At 38.1% G+C, this 23,362-nt stretch overlaps 1 protein-coding gene across 6 annotated transcripts in view; it reads right to left on the bottom strand.

The window, feature by feature from the left end:
- LOC150097830 (CUGBP Elav-like family member 1-A) overlaps positions 1-23,362 on the bottom strand; it is an 816,588-nt gene that overhangs the window by 644,360 nt on the left and 148,866 nt on the right. For all 6 annotated transcript variants that reach the window (XR_016549571.1, XR_016549569.1, XR_016549568.1 and 3 more), the window contains exon 2: positions 4,419-4,588. Coding sequence is in view for 1 of the 6 variants with exons in the window: in XM_090406005.1 (XP_090262131.1) it covers positions 4,419-4,588 (170 nt within the window). In the remaining 5 variants the exon portion in view is untranslated. The remainder of the gene's footprint in view (positions 1-4,418; positions 4,589-23,362) is intronic.

Here is a 23,362-nt window from a genome sequence, read left to right as displayed (position 1 = left end):
GAACAGAAATACAGGCTCGTGTGAACTGATATTTAATATATGTGAAGTCTGGTTAACATTACAACAGTTTAAAATATTATCATACAGAAAGAAATAACATCTTTTATATTAAACTGCTATTTTTATAAGAATGCTTTTTTTTTAGCTGATGATTATCATTATTATCATTATTATTATTATTCAGGCCTCCATGTAGTCAAGAGATTCATCGTGGGAGGACCTTCCTAGGAAACACAAAGTCTATCATGCCACTCCTTGAACTCACTGATCATTCCTGCTCTCACCACTCTATCAGGCAATGCATTCCATGGTTCAACCACCCTCCATGCAAAGAAACCATTCCTCACCCTCTTGCTCACAACTTCCTTTCGTAACTTCCAGGGATTGTCCCTTGTCATTGCTCCTTCCTGCCGTTCCACCAAGTGAAAGAACTCCCCAATGTTTACTCTGTAACTGCCTCTCAACAGTTTAAAAGTCTTGATCATATTACCTCTCCTTCTTCTATCCACAAAACTCTGCAGTCCACATTCCCTCAGTCGATCCTCGTAACTGGCATTGTACAGTCCTGAAACCATCTTTGTCATCCATCTTTGTACCCTTTCCACAGTTAATTTATCCCCTTCAAATCATGGGGGCCAAATTTGAGAATAATAGTCTAAGTGTGGTCCGATCTGGGTCTTATACAATGGAATGATAACTCTTTTCTCTGCACGTCATTGTCCTTCTCAGTATTGCAGTGATCCTCTGGGTTACCTTCACCACCTTTGCAATATGCTCTCTGAATTTCAGTTTTCTATCAATCATCACCTCAGATTTCTTGTCTCCCCAACTTCCTCCAGTATAGCTCCTCCAATCGAGTATGCAAACTCCAATCCTCATTTCTAATATGATATTGTGATTGATGCCATCTGTTCATGCCCCTAATCCTTCTTAGGACTGTCATATCTACATTCTCTAGTCTTTGATCAAGTGTTTTATTTCTAACCTAGCTCTCTGATCCATAAGTTCAAATTGGTTTGAACACTGTCCTCCAGTATAGCTCCTCCAATTGAGTATGCATCCTCCCATCAATGGTTCCCAAACTTGAAGACCTTACATTTTGCTGCATTAAACCAACACCCTTCCCCCCCCATTCATTTGCCCATCTGTCTAGTTTATTCAAATCCTCTTGCAGGGCTGCCACATCTGCACTATTACTAATAATTCTGCCCAGCTTCACATCATCTGCAAACAACTGAATATCCCCTTGTAATCCATTGACAATGTCATTGATATCAAGGTTAAACAATACAGGTCCTAGTACTGAGCCCTGTGGAACCCAACTTGTAACCTTCTGCTTCCTTGATATTGCTCCACCATACACAACTCTCTGATACATATCAGACAGCCAATCCCGAATCCATTTGACTAACCCGACATTTAAACCCATGTGATGCAACTTAAATATCAGCTTATCATGTGGCACCCCTGTCAAATGCCTTTGCAAAATCCAAAAAAATGGCAGTATATTGCCTTTCCCTCATCAACTGCTCTTGTCACTTTATTATAAAAGGCAATCATATTACTAAAGCAAGAGCTCCCCTTAACAAATCCATGTTGATTCTCACAGATAACATTACCCTTATCTGTCCAACGCTGTATATAGTCCCTCACTAATTTTTCCAAGATCTAAACAACTACTGATGACACACAAACTGGCCTATAATTAGACACTTCCAGTCTGCTACAGTCCTTGTGCAGTGGCATTATCTTACCTACCTTCCATTCCTTGGATACCTTCCCACAGCCAGACTTTTAATGAAGAGTAGGATCAACGGAGCTGTCAGTTCTTTAGCACATTCTTCCAAAACCTGTGATGAAATACCATCCAGTACCACAGCTTTACTGACATCCAGGGTACTCAGTATTTGGAACACACTCTCCTCTTGCACCTCTAGACCCTGAACCTGCCCTATCCCTCTAAATTAAAACCTCCTTCTCCAGGATGAAATACTCAAGTGCTCATTGAACTATGCTCTCTACATCAGTCACTCTATTCCCATTATTATCCTGCAATGTCATTCTTCCACAATCATTTCTCCTCCTACTACCCACATAGCTAAAAAATTCCTTAGGATTTTCTTCGGATCTTAGTGCCAATCTCTTCTCATATTCCAGTTTTGCCTTCCTCACCATACTGGCCTGCATCTTATATTCTTCGTATATCTGCCCTCCACCCCTCTCCTTATATCTCTTCCATAATCTCTTTTTCAACTGCCGTTCCTGTTTGATATTGTTTGTTATCCACTTTGCACCAAATTGTGTCTGCTTCTTCACTCTTGGAATACAGCTTACTATTGCTGCTAACAAATATTCCTTCCCAATTTCCCAAGAACTGATGATATCCTGGCCTTCCAATTCTGCCCTTCATAGAACTACCCCAAGTTGATACCTAAGACTATTATAATCACCTCCCTTATAATTCCACATACATTCCCTTTTCTTCGATACTCCTACATGTCTATTCATTTTCCAAATCAAAACCACATGGTCACTCTCTCTCTAACTGGCAGGAGAGATGTCATCTCAGTTATTATCAGCTCTTCTGATGCTATGACCAAATCCAGAACTCTTGAACCTCTTGTTACCTCTATTACATGTTGCCTAAGACATTTTTCCCTCAAAAATTCTAGAAATTCCATCCCCTTATTACTACATGCATTTTCCTCTTCCCAGCTTATACTACTACAGTTAACATCTCTCATAACAATCATTCTTCTTGCACTTGCCAAGCTCAACTGCCTAAATATCTCCTGCTCCCCACCCTCTGTGCTCCCTGGTTTATAGGTGTTGCTATAAACCAGGGAGCACACTAAATACCCTGTCTTGGCCACTTCTACCTTATACCATATGCTTTCAAAACTATTATTTTTTTTTACCATTATTTTTAGTCATTATATTTTTAACTAATACATTATTATGGTATTCATTATTACAGCTCTTCTGCTCAGCTCGTCACTATCATACCTGGGCAACACACACACACACACACAATTCTTCCTCGCTGCGTTTTCTTTTGTACAACCTCAAGCAAGAATCTCAGATCTCTTGCTGCTCGATTTACATTGCCTCTCAAGTCATGTGTGTCCACTGTTACAATCATTTCATCCATGCTTTCACTCCTCTTAATTGCCATAGCCACATTTTCTATTGTCCCTCTAGGCCAGTGTTTCTCAACCTGGGGCATACACCACACGGGGGGGGGGATTTGAATATTTTGGGGGATAATTAGGAAATGTACATGTACATATTTATACATATTTATATTATACTTTTTCAGAACTTGGCTGACTATTATGCTAGAGGTGGGCATCAAAATCTTTGAGACGTTAGGTGGGACATGATCCAAAAAACGTTGAGAAACACACCTCTGGCATCCTATCTTGCACACCACAGATCATCAAGTCTCCATACATCACACCTCTTTCCACTCTGTTCCTTGATTGCTCACCTGCATCCCTCACTCTCTCTCTCTTTCCCCTCTAACCCTTTCTCTCTGTGTTCCCCTACTTACCTGCTGTCCTGACTTCACTCTTTCCCTGGTTCCAGCACTCCCTCGCATTCTTCTCATTTCCTCTCTCTGACTGTTTCCATTCTCCCCTCTATCATTCTCATAACTCTCTCTCACTCCCTCTCTTCTACTGTTTCTATTCTCTCCTCTTCTATCATTCCCAAACCCCTCTCTCTCATTCCCTCTCTCCTACTGTTTCTATTCTCTCTTCTTCTATCATTTCCAAAACTTTCTCTCACTCCTACTCTGATTCTCCTGGCATTCATCTCTTCTATTCTCATCTTTCATACTTCTTATCTCGTTCACAAGACATTCCACTTGCTCTTTCAACTCATCTATCCCTCTCTGCAAGTTAGTCACTCTAACTCGCCATAAAAGTAGAGTTATTAAATTATGCATCACTTGTAATGAGAGTATCTCACCCTGCCAGAGAACAACCAGCAACCTTTTGGTTAACAGCTGAACGTACTAGCCGACTGCGCCACAGAGGCTGCATTAATAATAATAATAAACATATATATGTGCAGAAAATGAATCAACTGACATTACGTTATCACTTTTTTTTTGTCATGTGAAAAATATTCTATAAATTTCAAAATAAAATGTAAACCACGTATTCATTCATTTCATTATGCATTATTAATTGAGAGCATATCTGATATTTTTATTCTTGAAAATGGTAGCTCCAGTAAAACAGTGAATGTACATTAATCATTAAATGAATTTTGTAGATTTTAAGTATGTACATAGTTTATTCCAGATATTATTTATAATATCTGGAATATACCATTTATAAATCTAACAAGAAAACAGTTGAAATATTCATTTTCCTTTACAAAAACTAGCATACAAATAATAAACATCTAACCTCTACTTTGACTGGTAACTTTATCTCTAAGCACATTAATCTGATAAACAGGGCCAAATTCTTCAAACATTTTCTTAAGATCATTTTCATCCCATGTTCGGGGAATCTGGCCTACAAACATCTTAATAGCATCTGGATCTGGTTGGTCCTTATGAGGAGAATTCATGTTCCTAAACACAAAACACATGCACCAATGCACCAAAAAAGTAATAATATTGCAGTAAAAAAATGCAATTAGAAAAGAAAAATCTAATTTTATTGCAAACGATGTAATAATACAAGTAGTACAAATTAATCCAAACAGAAATTAAAACAAAACAAAAAAAATACTCAATGTATTATGTTAAATTAGCAGAAAATAGAATTAGTGGAAGTCTTTTTTAAGTCTTTTTTAAAAGACTTTCTAATAATTTCTTGTTGGAAGTTAATTCTATTGTGCTCATCCATGGCCATTTTCCTAATGCTCTAATTCTTTATTTCAATTAATCTTGCAGATGTTCGAAACATGTTGGGACCTTGCTGTCCAGTGCAATGTTATGATGCTATTCTCATTGAGCCACATGTTTGCATATATTAATTTGTGACATGGAACATTATCATGTTATAAAGTGTAAGTACCAGCACCAAAAAATTTCCACAATACAGGAGAGCTCAGATGACCTATAATGCAACAGTGCTGTGTATGGACAAATGGTTTAAAAAACGAAATAATCTATTAAAAAGTTTCTTAAAAAGCTGAGGGTTGTTGATGAATTTAATGTCACTCTCACTCCATAGGACAAATTCCACAGTCCAAGGTCTGTATGCATTATCACTGCTGATAACAAAAACTTGTGAGCTACACATCTTCCATGAAAATTAATGGCATACAGCTCTGTACAGGTACAAGATTGCTTATAACTTCACATCTCCAAACATACACACTCTCCAGAAACTGATGACAAGATGAGGTACCAGCCTTCTCAAAGAGTGTAGCTCCTATTTAGTCAGCATTTTAGTCTTGCCATTATTTTAGGCACCATGCCCCCTCCCCCTATGGACTCCATTTCTTCAACCTACAGACAATTATGAATTTGGAAGTATTTAACTGCTATGCAATAGCATACATAGACATTTCTCTCAAAATGGGAACCTGGCTCTAGAGACCAAAGATCGTTTTCAGGCCTCCTAAAATAAGGATAGTGGTCTTGCATAGGGCAGCAAAAATCATCCAGTGCCTAAACAGATGACATCCCATTCACAACCACATCTTCTGATACTATGATCAAAAGTAAACTCTTAATTCGCATACTCCCTTCACCACATGCTACCTGAAATAACTACCTCTCTAGAATTAAAAAAATTAAGATACCTTAATTTATATGTTGTTTTCTATAAATTTTTATCTAAAGAACTGACAGCTCTGTTGACTTGGCTTTTCGATAAAAGTCTGGCTGTGGGAAAGGTACCCAGGGAATGGAAGGAAGGTAAGAAAGTGCTGCTGCATAAAGGTGGTAGCAGACTGGAAGTGTCTAATTATAGGCCTGTTTGTGTGTCATCAGTAGTTGTTAAGGTCTTGGAGAAATTAGTGAGGGACTATATACAGCATTGGGCAGATGAGGGTAATGTTATCTGTGAGAATCAACATGGATTTGTTAAGGGGCGCTCTGGTTTTAGATAATATGATTTCCTTTTATAATAAAGTGACAAGAGCAGTTGATGAGGGAAAGGCAATATACTGCCATTTTTTTGGATTTTGCAAAGGCGTCTGACAGGGTGCTACATGATAAGCTGATATTTAAGTTGCAGCACATGGGTTTAAATGTCGGGTTAGTCAAATGGATTCAGGATTGGCTGACTGATAGGTATCAGAGAGTTGTGTATGGTGGGGCAATATCAAGGAAGCAGAAGGTTACAAGTGGGATTCCACAGGGCTCAGTACTGGGACCTGTATTGTTCAACCTTTATATCAATGATATTGTGAATGGATTGAAAGGGGACACTCAGTTGTTTGCAGATGATGTGAAGCTGGGAAGGATTATCAGTAATAGTGCAGATGTGGCAGCCCTGCAAGAGGATTTGAATAAACTAGACAGATGGGCAAATGAATGGGGGTAGGGGTGTTGGTTTAATGCAGCAAAATGTAAAGTCTTGAGGTTTGGGATCCATCGATGGGAGGATGCATACTCAATTGGAGGAGCTGTACTGGAGGAGGTAGGGGAGATAAGAGATCTGGGGGTGATGACTGATAGAAAACTGAAATTCAGGGAGCATATTGCAAAGGTGGTGAGGGTAACTCAGAGGATTGCTGCAATACTGAGAAGGACGCTGACCTGCAGAGATAAAAGAGTTATCATTCCATTGTATAAGACTCTGATCAGACCACACTTAGACTATTGTTCTCAGATTTGGTCCCCATGATTTGAAGGGGATAAATTGACTGTGGAAGGGTACAAAGGCAGATAACAAAGATGGTTTCAGGACTGTACAATATGAGTTATGAGGATCGACTGAGGGAATGTGGACTGCAGAGTTTGGTGGATAGAAAAAGGAGAGGTGATATGATCGAGACTTTTAAACTGTTGAGAGGCAGTTACAGGGTAGACATCGAAGAGTTCTTTCACTTGGTGGAACAGTGGGAAGGAGCAATGACAAGGGGCCATCCCTGGAAGTTATGAAAGGAGGCTGTGCACAAGAGGGTGAGGAGTGGTTTCTTTGCGTGGAGGGTGGTTGAACCTTGGAATGCATTGCCTGCGAGAGTTGTTGGCGAGAGATTGGTCAATAGGTTCATGGAGTGGTATGATAAACTTTGTGTTTCGTAATAACGACCTCCCATGATGAGTCTTTGACTCCATGGAGGCCTGGATAATAATAATAATAATAATAATAATAATAATAATAATATTTCAATTGCAATGCAAGCAAGTTTCAATGCATAATTAAATTTCCCACAGTGTTCACTTTACACCTGATAAGCAAATTTGCCTAAATATTGCCTTCTCATCATCTTTTGTGTTCTCCAGGCTATGCAACACCCACTAAATATCCTGTTCTATGCACTTCTACCTCACACCACACTCTCAGCATCATTGACTCTGTTTCTTATCTCTAAGTAGACCATGTTGTACTATCTTAAGAATCTTCACCCACCCTGTTTTCTCTCCTATCCCCACAAAATATGCTTTGCCCTATTCTCCTCCTGTCAAAATATCTTCTGTCAACCACATTTCCAATAATTTACTGCACACCTTTCTAATGATATTAATTCACAACACCACCATACACCCTTTGTCCAAAGAGAAACCGAACTTTTGATAGAAAATAAAACACAGTCCAATTATAATTATTCAAATAATTTATTTCAATCAATATACTCTCCCTCAGCTTCGATATAGCGTTTGGTATGGTCAATTAATTCGTTAAATGAATTTTTTATATCGGTTTTTGGGATACTGTTGAGAATCGTGGTTACTGTTGCTTGAATGTTTTCAATGGTGTGATATCGCTTTCCTTTCATCGGCAAATGAAGTCGGGAGAAGAGAAAAAAGTCAAGGGTGCTAAATCAGGTGAATACAGTGAGTGATCCAACACACAAACTTGGTTTTAGCTCAAAACCTGTCTCACAATGTTCGAACAATGAGAAGGTGCATTATCATGCAAAAATGACCAGCTGCCTGCATCACGATATTCATGCCATACGCGACGAATTCTCGCTATCAATCTCTTCAACACTTCGAGATAAAACTCACCATTGACCATTTGGCAGGTGGAACGAATTCTTTGTGGATAATGCACTTGGAATCGTAGAAACAAATCAGCATTGTTTTTACTTTTGACTTCTCCAAGCAACGTTTTATCGGACGCCCCTCTTCTGGTGGTCTCCACTTAGCACTCTGGTGCTTTGTTTCTGGCTCATACTCAAAACACCACGTTTCGTCACTAGTAATGATCGTTTCAAGGAAGTTTGAGTCCTTAGGAGCAGTTTTAATGAGGTGTTTGCAGTGTTCAATTCAATACATTTTTTGGTCATCGATCAACTTGTGGGGAACAAATCGCAAATTCAATTTATGAAGGCCCAAACTCTCGCTCAAAATGTTGTGCACAGTTGATTTTGGAATCCCCAATTCATCTTCAATCAATCTCATGGATGATATCGGGTTTTCTTTGATGAAATCATGCACTTTTTGGATGTTAACTTCGCTCAGTCCAGTTTTTGGACAGCCCAGCTTTTCGTCATCCTCAAGAGTCTCACAACCAATTTGAAATCACTTAAACCACTCGTAACTTGAGTACGGGATAAGCATTCTTCATCATATGCTTTTTGAAGCATTTGATGCGTTTCTGTAAAACGTTTATCAAGTTTAACACAAAAGTCAATCACAGCTCTCTGTTCGAAACTCATTTTCCGTCCGTTCGTCAAAACACACTGTCACTATTGGCACTATAACTCGGCTTCTAATGAAACAAATGTCATAAACAGTTGACACAACACTAATGAAGGTTGCCACTTTCGACAACAAAAGATACAACAGGTGACGCCACTAGTTTCTTCTATTTTCGAAAAGTTCGGTTTCTTTTTGGACAGTGGGTGTATAAGAACATATAGCAAATTACAATGTGTAATTTTTAAGCTACTGATATTTCTCGATTTAAATCAGCATTCTCAGAACACAAAATTACATTTCATCAAACACACGGCACACAATCAAACAGCTAATTAAATATATCAAATAGTAACAAAAAAAAAAAGTTCTAGAATGTGTCCTTCTATGGCTATATCCTAAGCCGAGAGTTGCTTTTTCTCTCTTTTTAATCTCCATTATATTTTGAACTGCTTCTACCAGCTATTTTAGTGGAGTGTTTTTTTTGTGACGAGTGCTTTTGTGCTCAAGAATATTATTATTATTGCACATGTACCTCCATGGAATCCTAATACTCATTGTGGGAGACCCAAATATCATACCCTTCCATGAAACCATTAACAGACAAAGCAGTCAGGCAACCCATTCTATTCATTCACCATTGTCTCTATGTGAAAAAATCTAGTCTTCATGCCCTTGTTAACCACACTTTTACCCAACTTCCAAGGATACCGCTTGTTCTACCCTATCTAGACAAATATAATCCTATAAAATCCTTTAAGTCCCCCCCCCCTTTGCCTTTCAACCAACTTTTGCAAACCCACAAATCTTAAATCCATCCTCATAAGGAGTATTCCACAGGCCACTCACCATATTTTGGTCACTTGCCTCTGCATCCTCTCCACCACTTCCTCATTCCCAAGAAACCTGGTGACTAGACCCAAACACAGTAATCCAGATGGGGTCATATCAAGGCCTTATAAAGAGGAATGATATGTCCCTTATCTCTGCTTGTTAGTGTGTTCTTCAATATAACCAAGTAATCCTGTGAGCAGGGCCGTTATCAGATTAGATCACACCCTGTGGCAAACAATTAAATAGCGCTCCTGATGGATTATAAGACAAAAATATAAGAAAATCTCCAATTGCTATTTTGATTTTATTACAAGAGGTGACTAGACCCGAACAATTAATGCAAAGCGATTACATAATAATATTAATTAAATGTTTACTCTATGGAGATATCACACAATAAAACTATTTATAAGCTCTTTTAAATTTAAATTATAAGCTATGTCTGCCTCTATCGATATAGTTGCTAGATCAACATCTTTCTAGGATCATTGCTGTTCGCAAATAATTTTTAATTAGTTTAAGCTTGGAAAAACTTCTTTCTGCACTTGTTACGCTAACAGGAATTGTTAGCATTCCTGTTAGCACGGTGACGGCGCCTACCACAATATGGCTGAACAAGCGCCCTTATTAAGCCATGCCGTGAGGCAGGCTGCCTCTACACCCTGTCGACGCTACTGCCCATGAGCTACCTGGCTACTTTAGAAATATGCCTTCTAAACTTCAACTCTTTATCTACCACAATCCCCAAATCCCTAGCTTCATCAATCTCCTAGAGTACAGTTCCCTCAATAGTACACAGCTTGTCATCTTTGTATCCCAAAACGCATAACTTTATACATTTTTCCACATGAAATTGTGATCCATTATGTTTTGCCCATGGTGTCAGTCTAATTAAATCATCCTGCAAGATTTCAACATCATCCTGATTAACAATAATCCTACCCAACTTTGCATCATTGGCAAACAACTGAATATCTCCCTTTAAATTATTTCCTATACCATTTATGTATAAATTAAACAGTAGTGGTCCAAGCACAGGACACACCTTGCAGGACACCACTGATTACCTGCCTTCTCTTGGATTCTACTCCTCCATATACTAGTTTTTTGGTATCTGTCCATCAGCCACCATTTTATCCATATCACCAGTTTCATATCCATCCCTCATTTGTTGCAGTTTGTGTAACAGTTCCCATGTAGTATCATGTCAAATGCCTTTGCAAAATCCAACATTATCATCATGTAGCCATCCCAAAGCCATGCTGCCTCTCATAGAGTATTGTATTCTTATCTACACATTTCTGAATTCTCTTTTTGACCAACTTTTCCACTACTTTTATCACCATTCCTGAGATAATTGATTGGTATATAATTTGCTGCCACAGACATATCCTCCTTTATGCAAAGAATTTACCATATTTTTCCGTGTATAAGACGATACTTTTTTCTAAAATTTTTAGACCAAAAATTGGGGATCGTCTTATACACGGGGGGGGGGGGGGGTAACCAGTTTAGAGATCTATGGTTGCCATGGCAAAACTGCCAGTACCTTGTCTCTGCGAACAGGCTTCTGCCAATTTCTAACCTTTGTTAACTCTGTCAATTGACGTCATTTATGGCTTGATTCTGAATAAACCAATCAGAACTCTAAAAGCATTCATACGTCTGCAACTCGTTGGTGGGGTAAGTTAACCACCTCACCGGCCAATATGAATCAAATACGCATCCTCATATGCTTCGTATCCATCATATATTTCAATGTAACATCAATGGAATTACATTTTTAATATGCACTTCGCATTCATGATAAACTTGACGTCCATAGACGTCTTGGCTGGTAGCATGGTTAATGCATTAATATTTTGAACACTAGCCCATAAAAATGTCCGAAAATAAAAAACAACTGTCATATTCTTCAAAATTCAAGTTAAAAGTCATCAATTACACAAAAGAACATGGAAATAAAGTATATTACCTAATTACTAAATATACTTAAATAAAAGAGCCAATAGGCTTCACTTTGGCAATGTAACATTTAAATGAAGGAGATATTAAATCCCACATTATTTCAAAGCCAAATAAGAAACTCAAAGATCAGAATCAAAGAGGTTCATGCCAAATATAGTAAACTATAAAAATTTCGGTGGATTGTAGCATAAGCTAAAGCACATGGTCCAACACTAGGGACTATGTTTCTTATTCAGCTTTGAAATAATGAGGGATTTAATATCCCCTTCATTTAAATAATGTTGCATCGCTGAAGTGAAGCCTATTGGCTCTTTTATTTAAGTAATTTATGGGTGCACCTTTTTTGACAACTCGTATACAAAGTATATAAGTTCTTTTCACTATAACCATGGTATTACCTGGTCTGCCTACTCACTGATGAGATCCCAATGAGGGTTGAAACCAGTGTGGGGTTGGCTTTGAGAGGCTCCGCTTGGGGGGTAGGTTTTTGCCTGTCTCTGAGTGGGGCCACCGCTGAGATTATGGCTCTGCTTGGTCGTGGGAGTGAGCCTGCCACTGGGTAGAGCCAATGCTGAGAAGTTCTTCTCAGTAACGGGGTGAGCCTGTCACTGAGTGGAACAACGCTGAGATGGGTGATCTGTTGGGATCACCTAATTTTTAGAGCCCACTTCACCTATAAAAAAGGGTCGAAACTAGTCTGAGTAGTGACCTTCCACCATAATGTATAACATCATACATCTCCTAGGAGATGTATTTTACATTATGGGTAATACTAAGAATAGTGATCAGAACTTTATCCACCTTTGCAACGAGTTGCCCTAGTGTTGGTCTATGTGCTTTAGCTTATGCTACAATCCACCATAATTTTTACAGTTTACTACATTCGGCATGAAACTCTTTGATTCCGATCTTTGAGTTTCTTATTCGGCTTTGAAATAATGTGGGATTTAATATCCCCTTCATTTAAATAACTAAATATACTTTGAATATTTAAAAAATATCAAATGTGTTCTGTTTTATGTTTAAAATATTGATTTCTTAATTTTGGGTTCGAAAAAGTAGGGTTTGTCTTATACACAGAAAAATATGGTATTTTGCTCTCCTTCCACTCCCTTGGGACTTTATCAGACCTGAGACTTAAATTAAACAGCCTAGTTAAAGGCATCAATAGTTCCCCTGCACATTCTTTTAAAATGCAAACCAATATCCCATCCAATCCCATAGTTGTGCTTGCATTCAGATTCTGCAATATCTTAAGTACCTTCAGTTCATCAACGTCTGTTCTAAAATCAGTCCCTGTCACCTCTGCCATAACAATATCTTCACTTTGCTGATATACCCTTGCAAAGTGATCACACAGTAGCTCAACAATTTCATTTGCCTCTGTTGCCTCTCCACCATCTGCACTCATTAAAGTTATCCTTCCGTAGTCATTCTTTCTCCTACTTGTCCCATAATGAAAAAAACTCTTTGGGATTTACTTTCGCCTACTCTGTTTCTTCTCATAATCTGATTTTGCCTTCCTTACCATGCTGGTCAGCTTTCTTGCCTGATCCTTGTACTGTATGTGAGTTATCTGACCACCTTTCTTGCCTGATTCTTGTACTGTTCATGAGTTAGCTGGTCACCGTGCTCTATATACCCTCCTACAACATTTTCTCTTTTTTTTTTCAGCTCATGCTTAATGATACTACTCATCCTTCTAACTCTTACTCGATTTACTCTCCTGACCTTGGGGGTATGCAGAGTGAAACTGCTTCTTCCAGATACCTCCTTGACTATCCCCCATGCATTTTGCAGATCTTCATGCCATGGTACTGCTTCAAGCTGCCTCCAAAGCGTATCATAATCACCTGCCTTGTAGTTCCACATATACTCCTTCTTAAATGGAATTTCCAGATGTTTTGTTACCTCCCAAGTCAAGACCACATGATCACTTTCCCCCAAATGGATGCATCCCACCCTCCAGTTGGGGGGGGAGCCATTTTAGTTATGAACAGATCTTCTGATCCTATAACTAGATCTAACACTCTCGTATCCCGAGTCCTCTCTGTCACATTCTGCTTCAAGTTTACCCCTCAGTAAGTGTACAAATTCCATTTTCTTCCTACCATGTAATTTGAATCCAGCAAAATATCAACTGCCTAATAAATGGCATAGTTTATTTGCTGTTAATATGCTGCTGTTCATTAATATTATTAAAAAGTAATAACAAATAATAGCCAGAGACTAAACCTTGCAATGTGACTTGGGACAGAATGAATCTGTCAAGACCACACACACACACACATTTCTCCTTCTTCCCAATATTCATATATAGAAAAAGCAGTGTTCAATAGTATTTTTATTAGCCTTGTTATCATTACTGTTCTCCTTACTGCCACTTTATGATGTGCTGTGCAACATCCTACTATCCCACATACAGTTCTCACGAGTTAACACCTCTTATTTTCCATTCTGGCAACTCTCATTTCTCTTACCTAACACATACACCTGCATAACTTATATATCGAAAAGAAACCTTGTCAAATGCCTGCATCCAAATTTATTATGCAATTCATCTCCTGCACATGACTCCTATTCACATATTCCAAATCTCTCTTCCTACACAATCTCATTAGCACTGTCTACTTGCTTAGCATTCATGTATTAAGGTAAATTTTTAATATTATTAAAAAGTAATAACAAATAATAGCCAGAGACTAAACCTTGCAATGTGACTTGGGACAGAATGAATCTGTCAAGACCACACACACACACACATTTCTCCTTCTTCCCAATATTCATATATAGAAAAAGCAGTGTTCAATAGTATTTTTATTAGCCTTGTTATCATTACTGTTCTCCTTACTGCCACTTTATGATGTGCTGTGCAACATCCTACTATCCCACATACAGTTCTCACGAGTTAACACCTCTTATTTTCCATTCTGGCAACTCTCATTTCTCTTACCTAACACATACACCTGCATAACTTATATATCGAAAAGAAACCTTGTCAAATGCCTGCATCCAAATTTATTATGCAATTCATCTCCTGCACATGACTCCTATTCACATATTCCAAATCTCTCTTCCTACACAATCTCATTAGCACTGTCTACTTGCTTAGCATTCATGTATTAAGGTACAACGCACTGCTGCTCATCGAATATAGAAATAAAAATTAAGATAAAAATAAAGGCAAGCACTGTATTAGCCTACCCTGCACACCTTGAATCCTGGATTTTCCATATATCATACTCCTCAGTTTCTCCTCTTCCAAACTTTCATTCCTTGCACTTCTGCTACTTCTATTAATATCAGCTAATTTCCCTCGAACCTCTCTTCTCTATTCGGTTCTTTAAGTAATCCAATTCCTTCCTTACCTGTCTCATTTCTTTTTTCAAGAACTCTACTCTCACTGGAATCATGCTATCTGACAAAATACTGATTCAAGAAGACTGTTTCAGAGGATAAAAAACTGGTTCAAAATTGAATTGTGAATAGATGGTGAAATGCACCCACTTATTCCAACAAGTTTTGAGAAAACCAGCAGAACTAAAAACAAAAACTTAGACAAACAGTCATACAAGAAGGAACAGGAGTCCATAATAGTACAAATATGTGATAAGCATAGGGGAAACCAGTTCTTAAGGTGAGTAATTTTCTCAACATCTGAACCAACAGGATCAACCTAGTTTTTCTGAAGATCCCCCTATAAATATCTTTCTATTGTTATTCTATGAATAAAAATTTGTTCTTGCCAGAAGATAGATATCACTGAAGGAGAACCAACTTTGCAATGTACCTAAATTCATTATATGCTTTGTGAAAGAATAAATAACACAGTATTTATTCAAAGTTGTGAAATGGGGTTGCAATCAGTAAAAAATCAATGATCTGTTAAAAAAAAAAACATAACATGGGGGGGGGGGATATTAGGGAGAGTATTATTTTGCAGTTTGCATGGAGTCAAAAGATTTATTATGAGAAGCCAAACACCCTACAAACCACAATGCATATCATATACAGCACTTGAACACATTTAGTGCTGATGCACTCATCATCAATTTTGGCAATGTATTTCTTCTCATTCACCACACTTCCAAGCAAATATTCTCCACTCTGCAATTTATGTTTGCATCATAATCACTCTATCTCTTCCTATCAGAATACATTCCCACATTCCGCCAATCTGCCCTCAACATTCCACAGTCCCAAAAGATCGTCTTAGACTTTCACCTCTAGAATTTCTCTAATGTTTTCTTATCACCCAGATATCTGAGTGACCAGATCAGTACCTTGTACAGTGGCTAGGCTACAGTCACCTTATCATTACTTATCAGTGTTCTCTACTTTATGGCAGCAATCCTCTGAGAAAATTTTACAACTTTTGCACTGTGTCCCCTGAACTTCAGCTCACTATTTCTCAATATCCCCTAAGTTTTGTCTCTTCCACCAATAATACATGCATCATCCCACCTCCTCTTGCCAAAGTGCATAACTTTATACTTGCAACAATGAAATAACATCCCCACAGTACCAATCTGTTCAAATTCTCTTGTAACAATATCACACTAGAGCTCTCTGCCATTATTCTTCCAAATTTAGCATTACCAACAAACAATTGAATACCTCCTCTCAAACTTTGAACTATATCATTAATATATAATTTATATAACAGCAGCTTCAAAGCAGAACAGAAAACTCCGTACTACACAGCTTGTCACTCTTCTCTTCTGATGCTGAATGACAAGAACCAGCCATCCATGTATCAAGGCTAAGAACTGACTAATCATTCCCATAACCTTCAATATCAATATCAGCATTACCATTTTCACTACCATTTCCACTAGTATGAGACCCTAGTGGAAATTGAATATGTATACTAATGCCAAAAGTATTCAGAATAAGAGCAATGAGTTTGGGGCATTGATTAGCACAACTTGATAAAAAGTAATAGCCGTTATGGAGACTCGGTTGACAGAGGAGATGCAGTCATAGGGACAGCATGCAAAGGACATAGTCATATTTCCACATGACTATTTGTATAAGGAAATACGACTTCTGCATTACTTCAACCTTGGTATCACTTCTGGGTCTGCCTCCCACTGATGAGACCTCAATAAAGGTCGAAACCGATCTGGGTAGTGGCTATTCCCATAATGCTTAGCATTATACATGTCCATTAGGATATGTCTTTACATTATGGGTATTAAGGCAATTAATTCATAGTATAACCAAGTGAAAAAACTTTCAAGGATTATAAAAATCATTAGCCCAGCCATAGTACTAATGTATTATAAGTTTATACCTGGGTGGGAGTCATGTAAAAAAACGCCATCAGTGCCATTTCCTACCAGATTCTCTATCTTTATAGACCACTAATTGTTGACAGGCATAAGTAACAATTTATGACATAATTTTTCCTCGTCTGTTCTCCTGAAATATGCTATACCATTCAACTTATATTCCTTAAAGTATATCATCTTCTGTCAATCATGTTTCCCCTGGCACTGAGAGACAATCTTCAGAGAGATGTTTAATATTCCTTACGTAATTGCCATCTTTCACAATAATTATTATACCTCTAATTATAATGAGAGGTATATATAATTATTCTGAAGGTCATGCCTGAGCTAATTATTCATCCACTTCACAATTACTTTGTTAAAACGTTCTAACTATTAGAATGCAGTCTAACCAGCTGGTTTCAAACTATCTAGAACTAATATCCTGGCAGTGATATCCTTCTTACCTAGTTCTTCATTAGCAGTCTTAATATTGGTGCCTATCAGCACCTCTGTAGTGAAGTTGGAAGAATGATGAGCTTGATTCTTATGACAAAGAATCTTTATATGGGCTTTCCCAGTTAAAGGCAAGTTAACCTCCCTACCAGCCAATGTGGATGAAATAGTGAATGCATTTCATCCACATTGGCTGAAATTGCACTTCTTATCCATGTTATTCAATGGGTTTTAGAGCTTCGTATCCAGATTTATCTCGATGTCTATAGACATCATGGCCAGTTGGAGAGAGATGGTGGCATTTTTTTCTCAGAAACTTGTGGTATTCATTCCACATATGCTGGCCAGAGAACACATGCAATTAGAAGCAAAATACTAATAGTGGGTGGTAGACTGTATAATGTGGAGGTGGGTTGTGTGGTGCAGGAGAGTACCCTCCTGTGATGAGTCTTTGGACTCCATGTAGGGGTCATGTAATTTTTTTTTTTAAATAAATAAATAATATTTTTATTCATTGCTAAAATCTTTATATGGACTTTTTCAGTTGAAGGTGAGTTTGCCGATCTCATACAGAGGTAGCAGGGTTTTTTCTCCAGGAAACTCGGATTTTTCATCCCGCTTACAGACAAATCAGCCCTTCAGAACACACACAATTTACAGACAAAAAATACTTGTTGTGGTGGTGGGTGGTAGATGGCACTGATGTGGTTGATTGGTAGTAGAAGTTCAGTAGTGGTGGAGATGGAGAATAGCGCAGTGGGTGTCCTCCTGCGATGAGTCTTCGGACTCCTTGGAGGCATCACGAATAATAATAATAATAATATTAACAGTGATGATTATGCAGATTTTTTTTTTAGTGAATAACTAATATAATAATAATAATTTGGAAGGCATTTCTGATTTCTTCCTCGAAACTTTGCAGAGCTCATCTGAGGAAGATAATAGATGGCGGTGGTTTCGTGGTTATGTTTCTATACTGGTCGCAAGCGTTGATTTTACTGTTTCTTGGTACGTACTTGGAAGGCTTCAACTGCTATTACACAGTTTAACTATGTTTTTTTTGCAAGTAGGGTTGGATTTGGATATGGTGTGTTTGTTTATGTCCTTGTAGTGGTGTTTTTTGAGAGTGATTTGTCATAGGTTTTGTGTGTGTGTGTAAGAGAGAAAGAGAGAGAGAGAAACAGGAATTTCTCTAATTTTCATTCTCATTATAATATTTATATGGTGCTTGTTTCAGCTCTCTGTGTGTCTCTAGGTTTCTGTCGTCAAACGGAAGTTTGTTTATCATGTCAGGTACGTAGAAATTTCAGGTGGCTTTGCCGTGGTGATTGTTGTACTTATATGTTATGTAGTTTGATGACTGTGGTCTTGTTATATAATTGTTAATAATAATGTTAATTGTTAATAATAATAATAAAAGTTACAAATCCATACTGCCTTCTGTAAAGATTCATATTCTAATCAATTGATCCAATTTTGAACGTGTTCCATCCATTTATGTTTATATTTTTTAATTTAAACTTTTTAATTTATATTTTTTAATTTAAAAATAATAATTACATCATGGAAATAGTGCTTATTCTCAGTAATTCTCAAGAGCAACCATTATCTCATTATTGCTAACATTTATTTAGTATAAATATTATTTCTGGGAATTTTCCATGTTAGGCAAAAACACTAAACTGACATGACATAGCCTCAACTTTGCCCACAAGCTCTGAAGACGACACTTAGTCAAAATGGCTCACATCCCATAATATCCACTTTTAATCTTTATTTATTATAGGTATTATTTCTGGAAAAATTCCCATGTTACTCATCTAAGAAAATATTATTTTTATGGCTATTTAGCCTATTTTTTTGTTTAGGAGTGCCCCTTTTCATAATGTCATTGGCTTTTTACTCAAATTTTTGGGCATTACTGACGTTTTATATAGACAGATATATGAAAAATATATCCTCATCGTATGTTACACTTTCACGCAGGCCTACACATTTTACCATGTAAGCTTCTGTAACCAATAATCCAGCGGAATAGGTTGGTTGCTCCTTATTTCCAGTAGTATCCGATGTCTGTCGAAGCATGTGTTCATGGGGCTGGTTTACCTGCTTTGCGGGAGAAAAGCCACAGGATAAACTTGGGGGGGGGGGGAGAACCTTACTTTCCACGCACAAGATAGGGTAACTTGGCTATGGCTGAGGAAGATCCTTAACCCCTTAACATACAAAGACGTCTGTGACACGTCTTTTGTTTATTGCACCAAAATTGATTTTGAATTTTCGTTTCACAGGAAGCAAGAGACAGAGGAAATTGGGGGAAAAGAATCTGCTGAGTTATACCATTGGACCTGTCAAGAGACAGAAAACTAATGATGATGATGATGATGATGATATAAATACAACCAAATATAGACGCTCGACAATCTTGTGCCTATTTCCTTTCAGCCGAGAAAAGTTGCCAATGGCGTGTATCGGCTATTTCATTTGCGTTTGGACAAATTCATCATTATTTGAAAAATAATGATGAATTTGATCCAGCAAATCACCCTCGTCCACTAATTGCCCAAACAATTGGCAGAAAAACGACCGCTTTCTGATTTTTAATTGGTACGTTAAGGGGGTTAAGCTCATCACGTCGCCGACAGGAATCAAACCTAGGACACTCCTTCCCCAGGAATATGGTTGCAAAAAGCATAGCCACTAGGCTAACTGTGCAGCAGAATATATGAGGAATAATTCGGACATACCTTGGTAGGATGTTGCTGTCTGTCTTCTTATTATTTAGGGGAAACCCGCAGTATTTATTATATTTCATATTCCTCCTTTTTGTATGTTGTATGCAGATGATATCTTGCTGTGTGCAGATTCAAGAGAAGAAGCAGGAACAAAACTGGAAAGATGGAGAAAAGTATTGGAAGAGAGAGGTATGAGACTGAGCAGACATAAGACAGAGTATATGTGTTGCACAGTGGGTGGTGGCCAGGAGACAGATCTGGAGCTGGAAGGAAATGTCATCAATAATGTGAGGGATTTTAGATACTTAGGTTCAACAGTGGAAGAAGATGGAGGAGCTGAGAAGGAAGTGGGATGCAGGATAAAAGTGGGTTGGAGGAACTGGAGGGAGATGGCTGGAGTGTTATGCGATAAGAGGGTGACGATCAATCTGAAAGGCAAAATCTATAGGACAGTAGTGAGGTCAGCTATGACATATGCTGTAGAAACTGTGGCCCTGAGGAAAAATAACATCAGCAGGATGGAAGTAGCAGAGATGAGAATGCTTAGGGGATGTGCGGTATGACCAGAAAGGATCATATTTATATCTACTAACACTCCCAGATACCCAGCCACATCAGTTTCTTCTAGCTTAATCCCACCAATATAATATGACATTGGATATCTAATCATGTCCGCGTGGTTAGCCTAGTGACTTTGTGCTTCGCAACCACATGCCTGGGAAAGGAGTGTCCCAGGTTCGATTCCCATCGAAGACGTGAGGAACTTGAGGATCTTCCTCAAGCATAGCCAAGTTAGCCGGTCTTGGGCACGGCAGTAGGGTTTTTTTTTCGCCAGTTTAGCTGGCGTTTTTCATCCCGCAAGCAGGCAAACCAGCCCTGTGAACATACGCCTCTACAGCCAAAAATATATCCCCCCCTCCCCCAGCGGCAGACCAGGCGACAGGTTGGTTTGGAGTGGTACTAACAAGTAGTCGCATCTAAGTAACATGCGGACCCTGCATAGGAAGCGGGAATAATGCGTAGTGAAAGAAGAAGAAAAAGAAGATTGGATATCTAATCATGCTGAAGTGAATGACTTTACATTTATTCACATTGAATTGACACCAATTTTCCCAAGCCCACAATTCCAGTATATTCAAATCATTCTGCAAGCTGCATATCAGCAGCATTCCTGATTACATTACCTATCTTTGCATCATCAGCAAATAGCTGCATGTCATTTGTCAAATCCTTCCCAATATCATTAATGTACAGATATTAATGTGTTATTTATGATTAATTAATGATAACAGTGGACCAAGCACTGATTGTTGTGGCACACCACTTGTTACCTTAAATCTTTCAGACTCGCATCCTCCATATACCACTTTTTGACATCTGTCAGTCAGCCATTCCTTATCCATGCTAATATTGTATAACCCAAACCCATTTTCTTCAATTTATGCAATAGTCTACCATGCTGTATTCTGTCAAAAGCCTTTGCAAAATCCAAAAGTATCATGGTGTATCCATTCCCCTTGTCTAGTTTAATGGTAACATTGTTATAGAATATGAGCAAATAGCTAAAACATGACCTTCCCTTAGTAAACTCATGTTGTTCATTGCAAAGTAGAGATTCACTGTCAACCCATTTCTGAAAGTGAGCCCTAACCAATTTTTCCAAATTCTTCACCACTACTCCTGACATGCTGATATTCCATCAGTAACTATTGCTGAATTCTTATTCAATTTACAACAGCTCTAATACCTCGGTATCACACATCTGCATTTCTTCATCTAGTGAAGAGATACCAGTGAACTCAATGTTGCATGCACAAGGTTGATGGCTTTTAACAAAATAGGCACTCATTAACTGAACAACCTCTTCTGCATCTGCAACTTTCATGCCATCTGGATTTAGAAGAGTTATTCTTTCATACTGCTTCTTTCTTTTACTTGCAGCATATCGATAGAATTCTCGTGGATTGTCTTGCATGCAGAGCCAGTTTCTTTTCATACTCAGACTTTGCTTTCCGTACAACAGATGTGACTATTCTAGCCTGCTGCTTATAACATTCATAACAAACGTCATCCTTATGCAAATGGTATTCTTTCCACATTGTCCTTTTCTTATGAATCACTTTCTTTAATAAGATTACATATCCATTTGACTCCTACTCTTCGAACTCTCAGGACACAATCTGATATTGCATCATTTAACTATTGTTGCAATGCTTCCCATGCACCGTCGATATTCTTTCCATTCAGCTACCAATCCCATTCCACTGAAATCAGTATACTCCTCAGCTGGTCATAATTTCCTGCTTTGTATTTCAGCATGTAATCTTTCCTGAATGGAACATTCATAAACTTAGTCACTTCCCAAGTGAGTACCGCATGATCACTGTCACCAACCAGAGACTGAATAGTTATGTCTTTAACTGAAACGCACTCTGACACTATAATTAAATCTAACACTCTTTTCCCTTGAGTTTCTTCCATCATATGCTGCTTGAGGAAGTTGTCCCGCAACAGCTCAATAAATGCATTTTCTTTCTTCTCATGAAATTCTACTGCTACCCAATGAATATCTGGATAATTAAAGTCTCCCATTATGATTACTCTCTTCACGCTCATCTTTTCTATTTGGTAATGCATTTCTCCATCACTAGCAACCGATCCACCAGGTCTATAACAACACCCCACTATGTAATTGATTTTGTTAGATTCCACCTCACACCAGATGGCTTCAAACTCAGTGCCACATGAAATATCGTTAGTAGTAGTACTACAATCATAGGTCTTAACTCTAACAGGATTTAAGTCATCCGATATCATTAGCAGTACTCCCCCTCCTCTCCTATCCTCTCTATCCTTCCTGAAAATACTGTACCCATCACACTCGATACCAGTTAGTAGGTCTGATTCTGATAACCAGGTCTCACTAATACCTACAATCTGAGGTCACAACATATTGACTAAGGCAATAAACTCTATCTCTTTGTTTCTGATACTCCCAGCATTCGTGCACAGACATAATAATCTACCTGTATGTTCTTTTGTATGCTCTTGTCTACAGTCTGCCTGACACAGTTGGACAACTTGCAGATCTCTATTCTCTAATGACTTACACATGTAAACATCTTTGCACACATTTGATGGGTCCGAATCAGACGAACACAAACCCAAATCGTTCTCACCTTGTCAACATTTCCATGCCAAAGCCCATTCATATCATTAACACAGTTATATAATATTGTCGCTCTTACACCCATATTCACACCATTGCTCCCTTTATAATTTATAAATATTAATAATAATAAATAATAAATATTAAT

Source organism: Typopeltis vanoorti, chromosome 16, assembly GCF_054136105.1.
Source record: "Typopeltis vanoorti isolate ZY-2024b chromosome 16, IOZ_Tvanoo_1.0, whole genome shotgun sequence".
Classification (NCBI taxonomy): Eukaryota; Metazoa; Arthropoda; class Arachnida; order Uropygi; family Thelyphonidae; genus Typopeltis; species Typopeltis vanoorti.
Note: the sequence above shows the minus strand (reverse complement) of the source record. Positions and strands in the feature narration are given on the sequence as shown.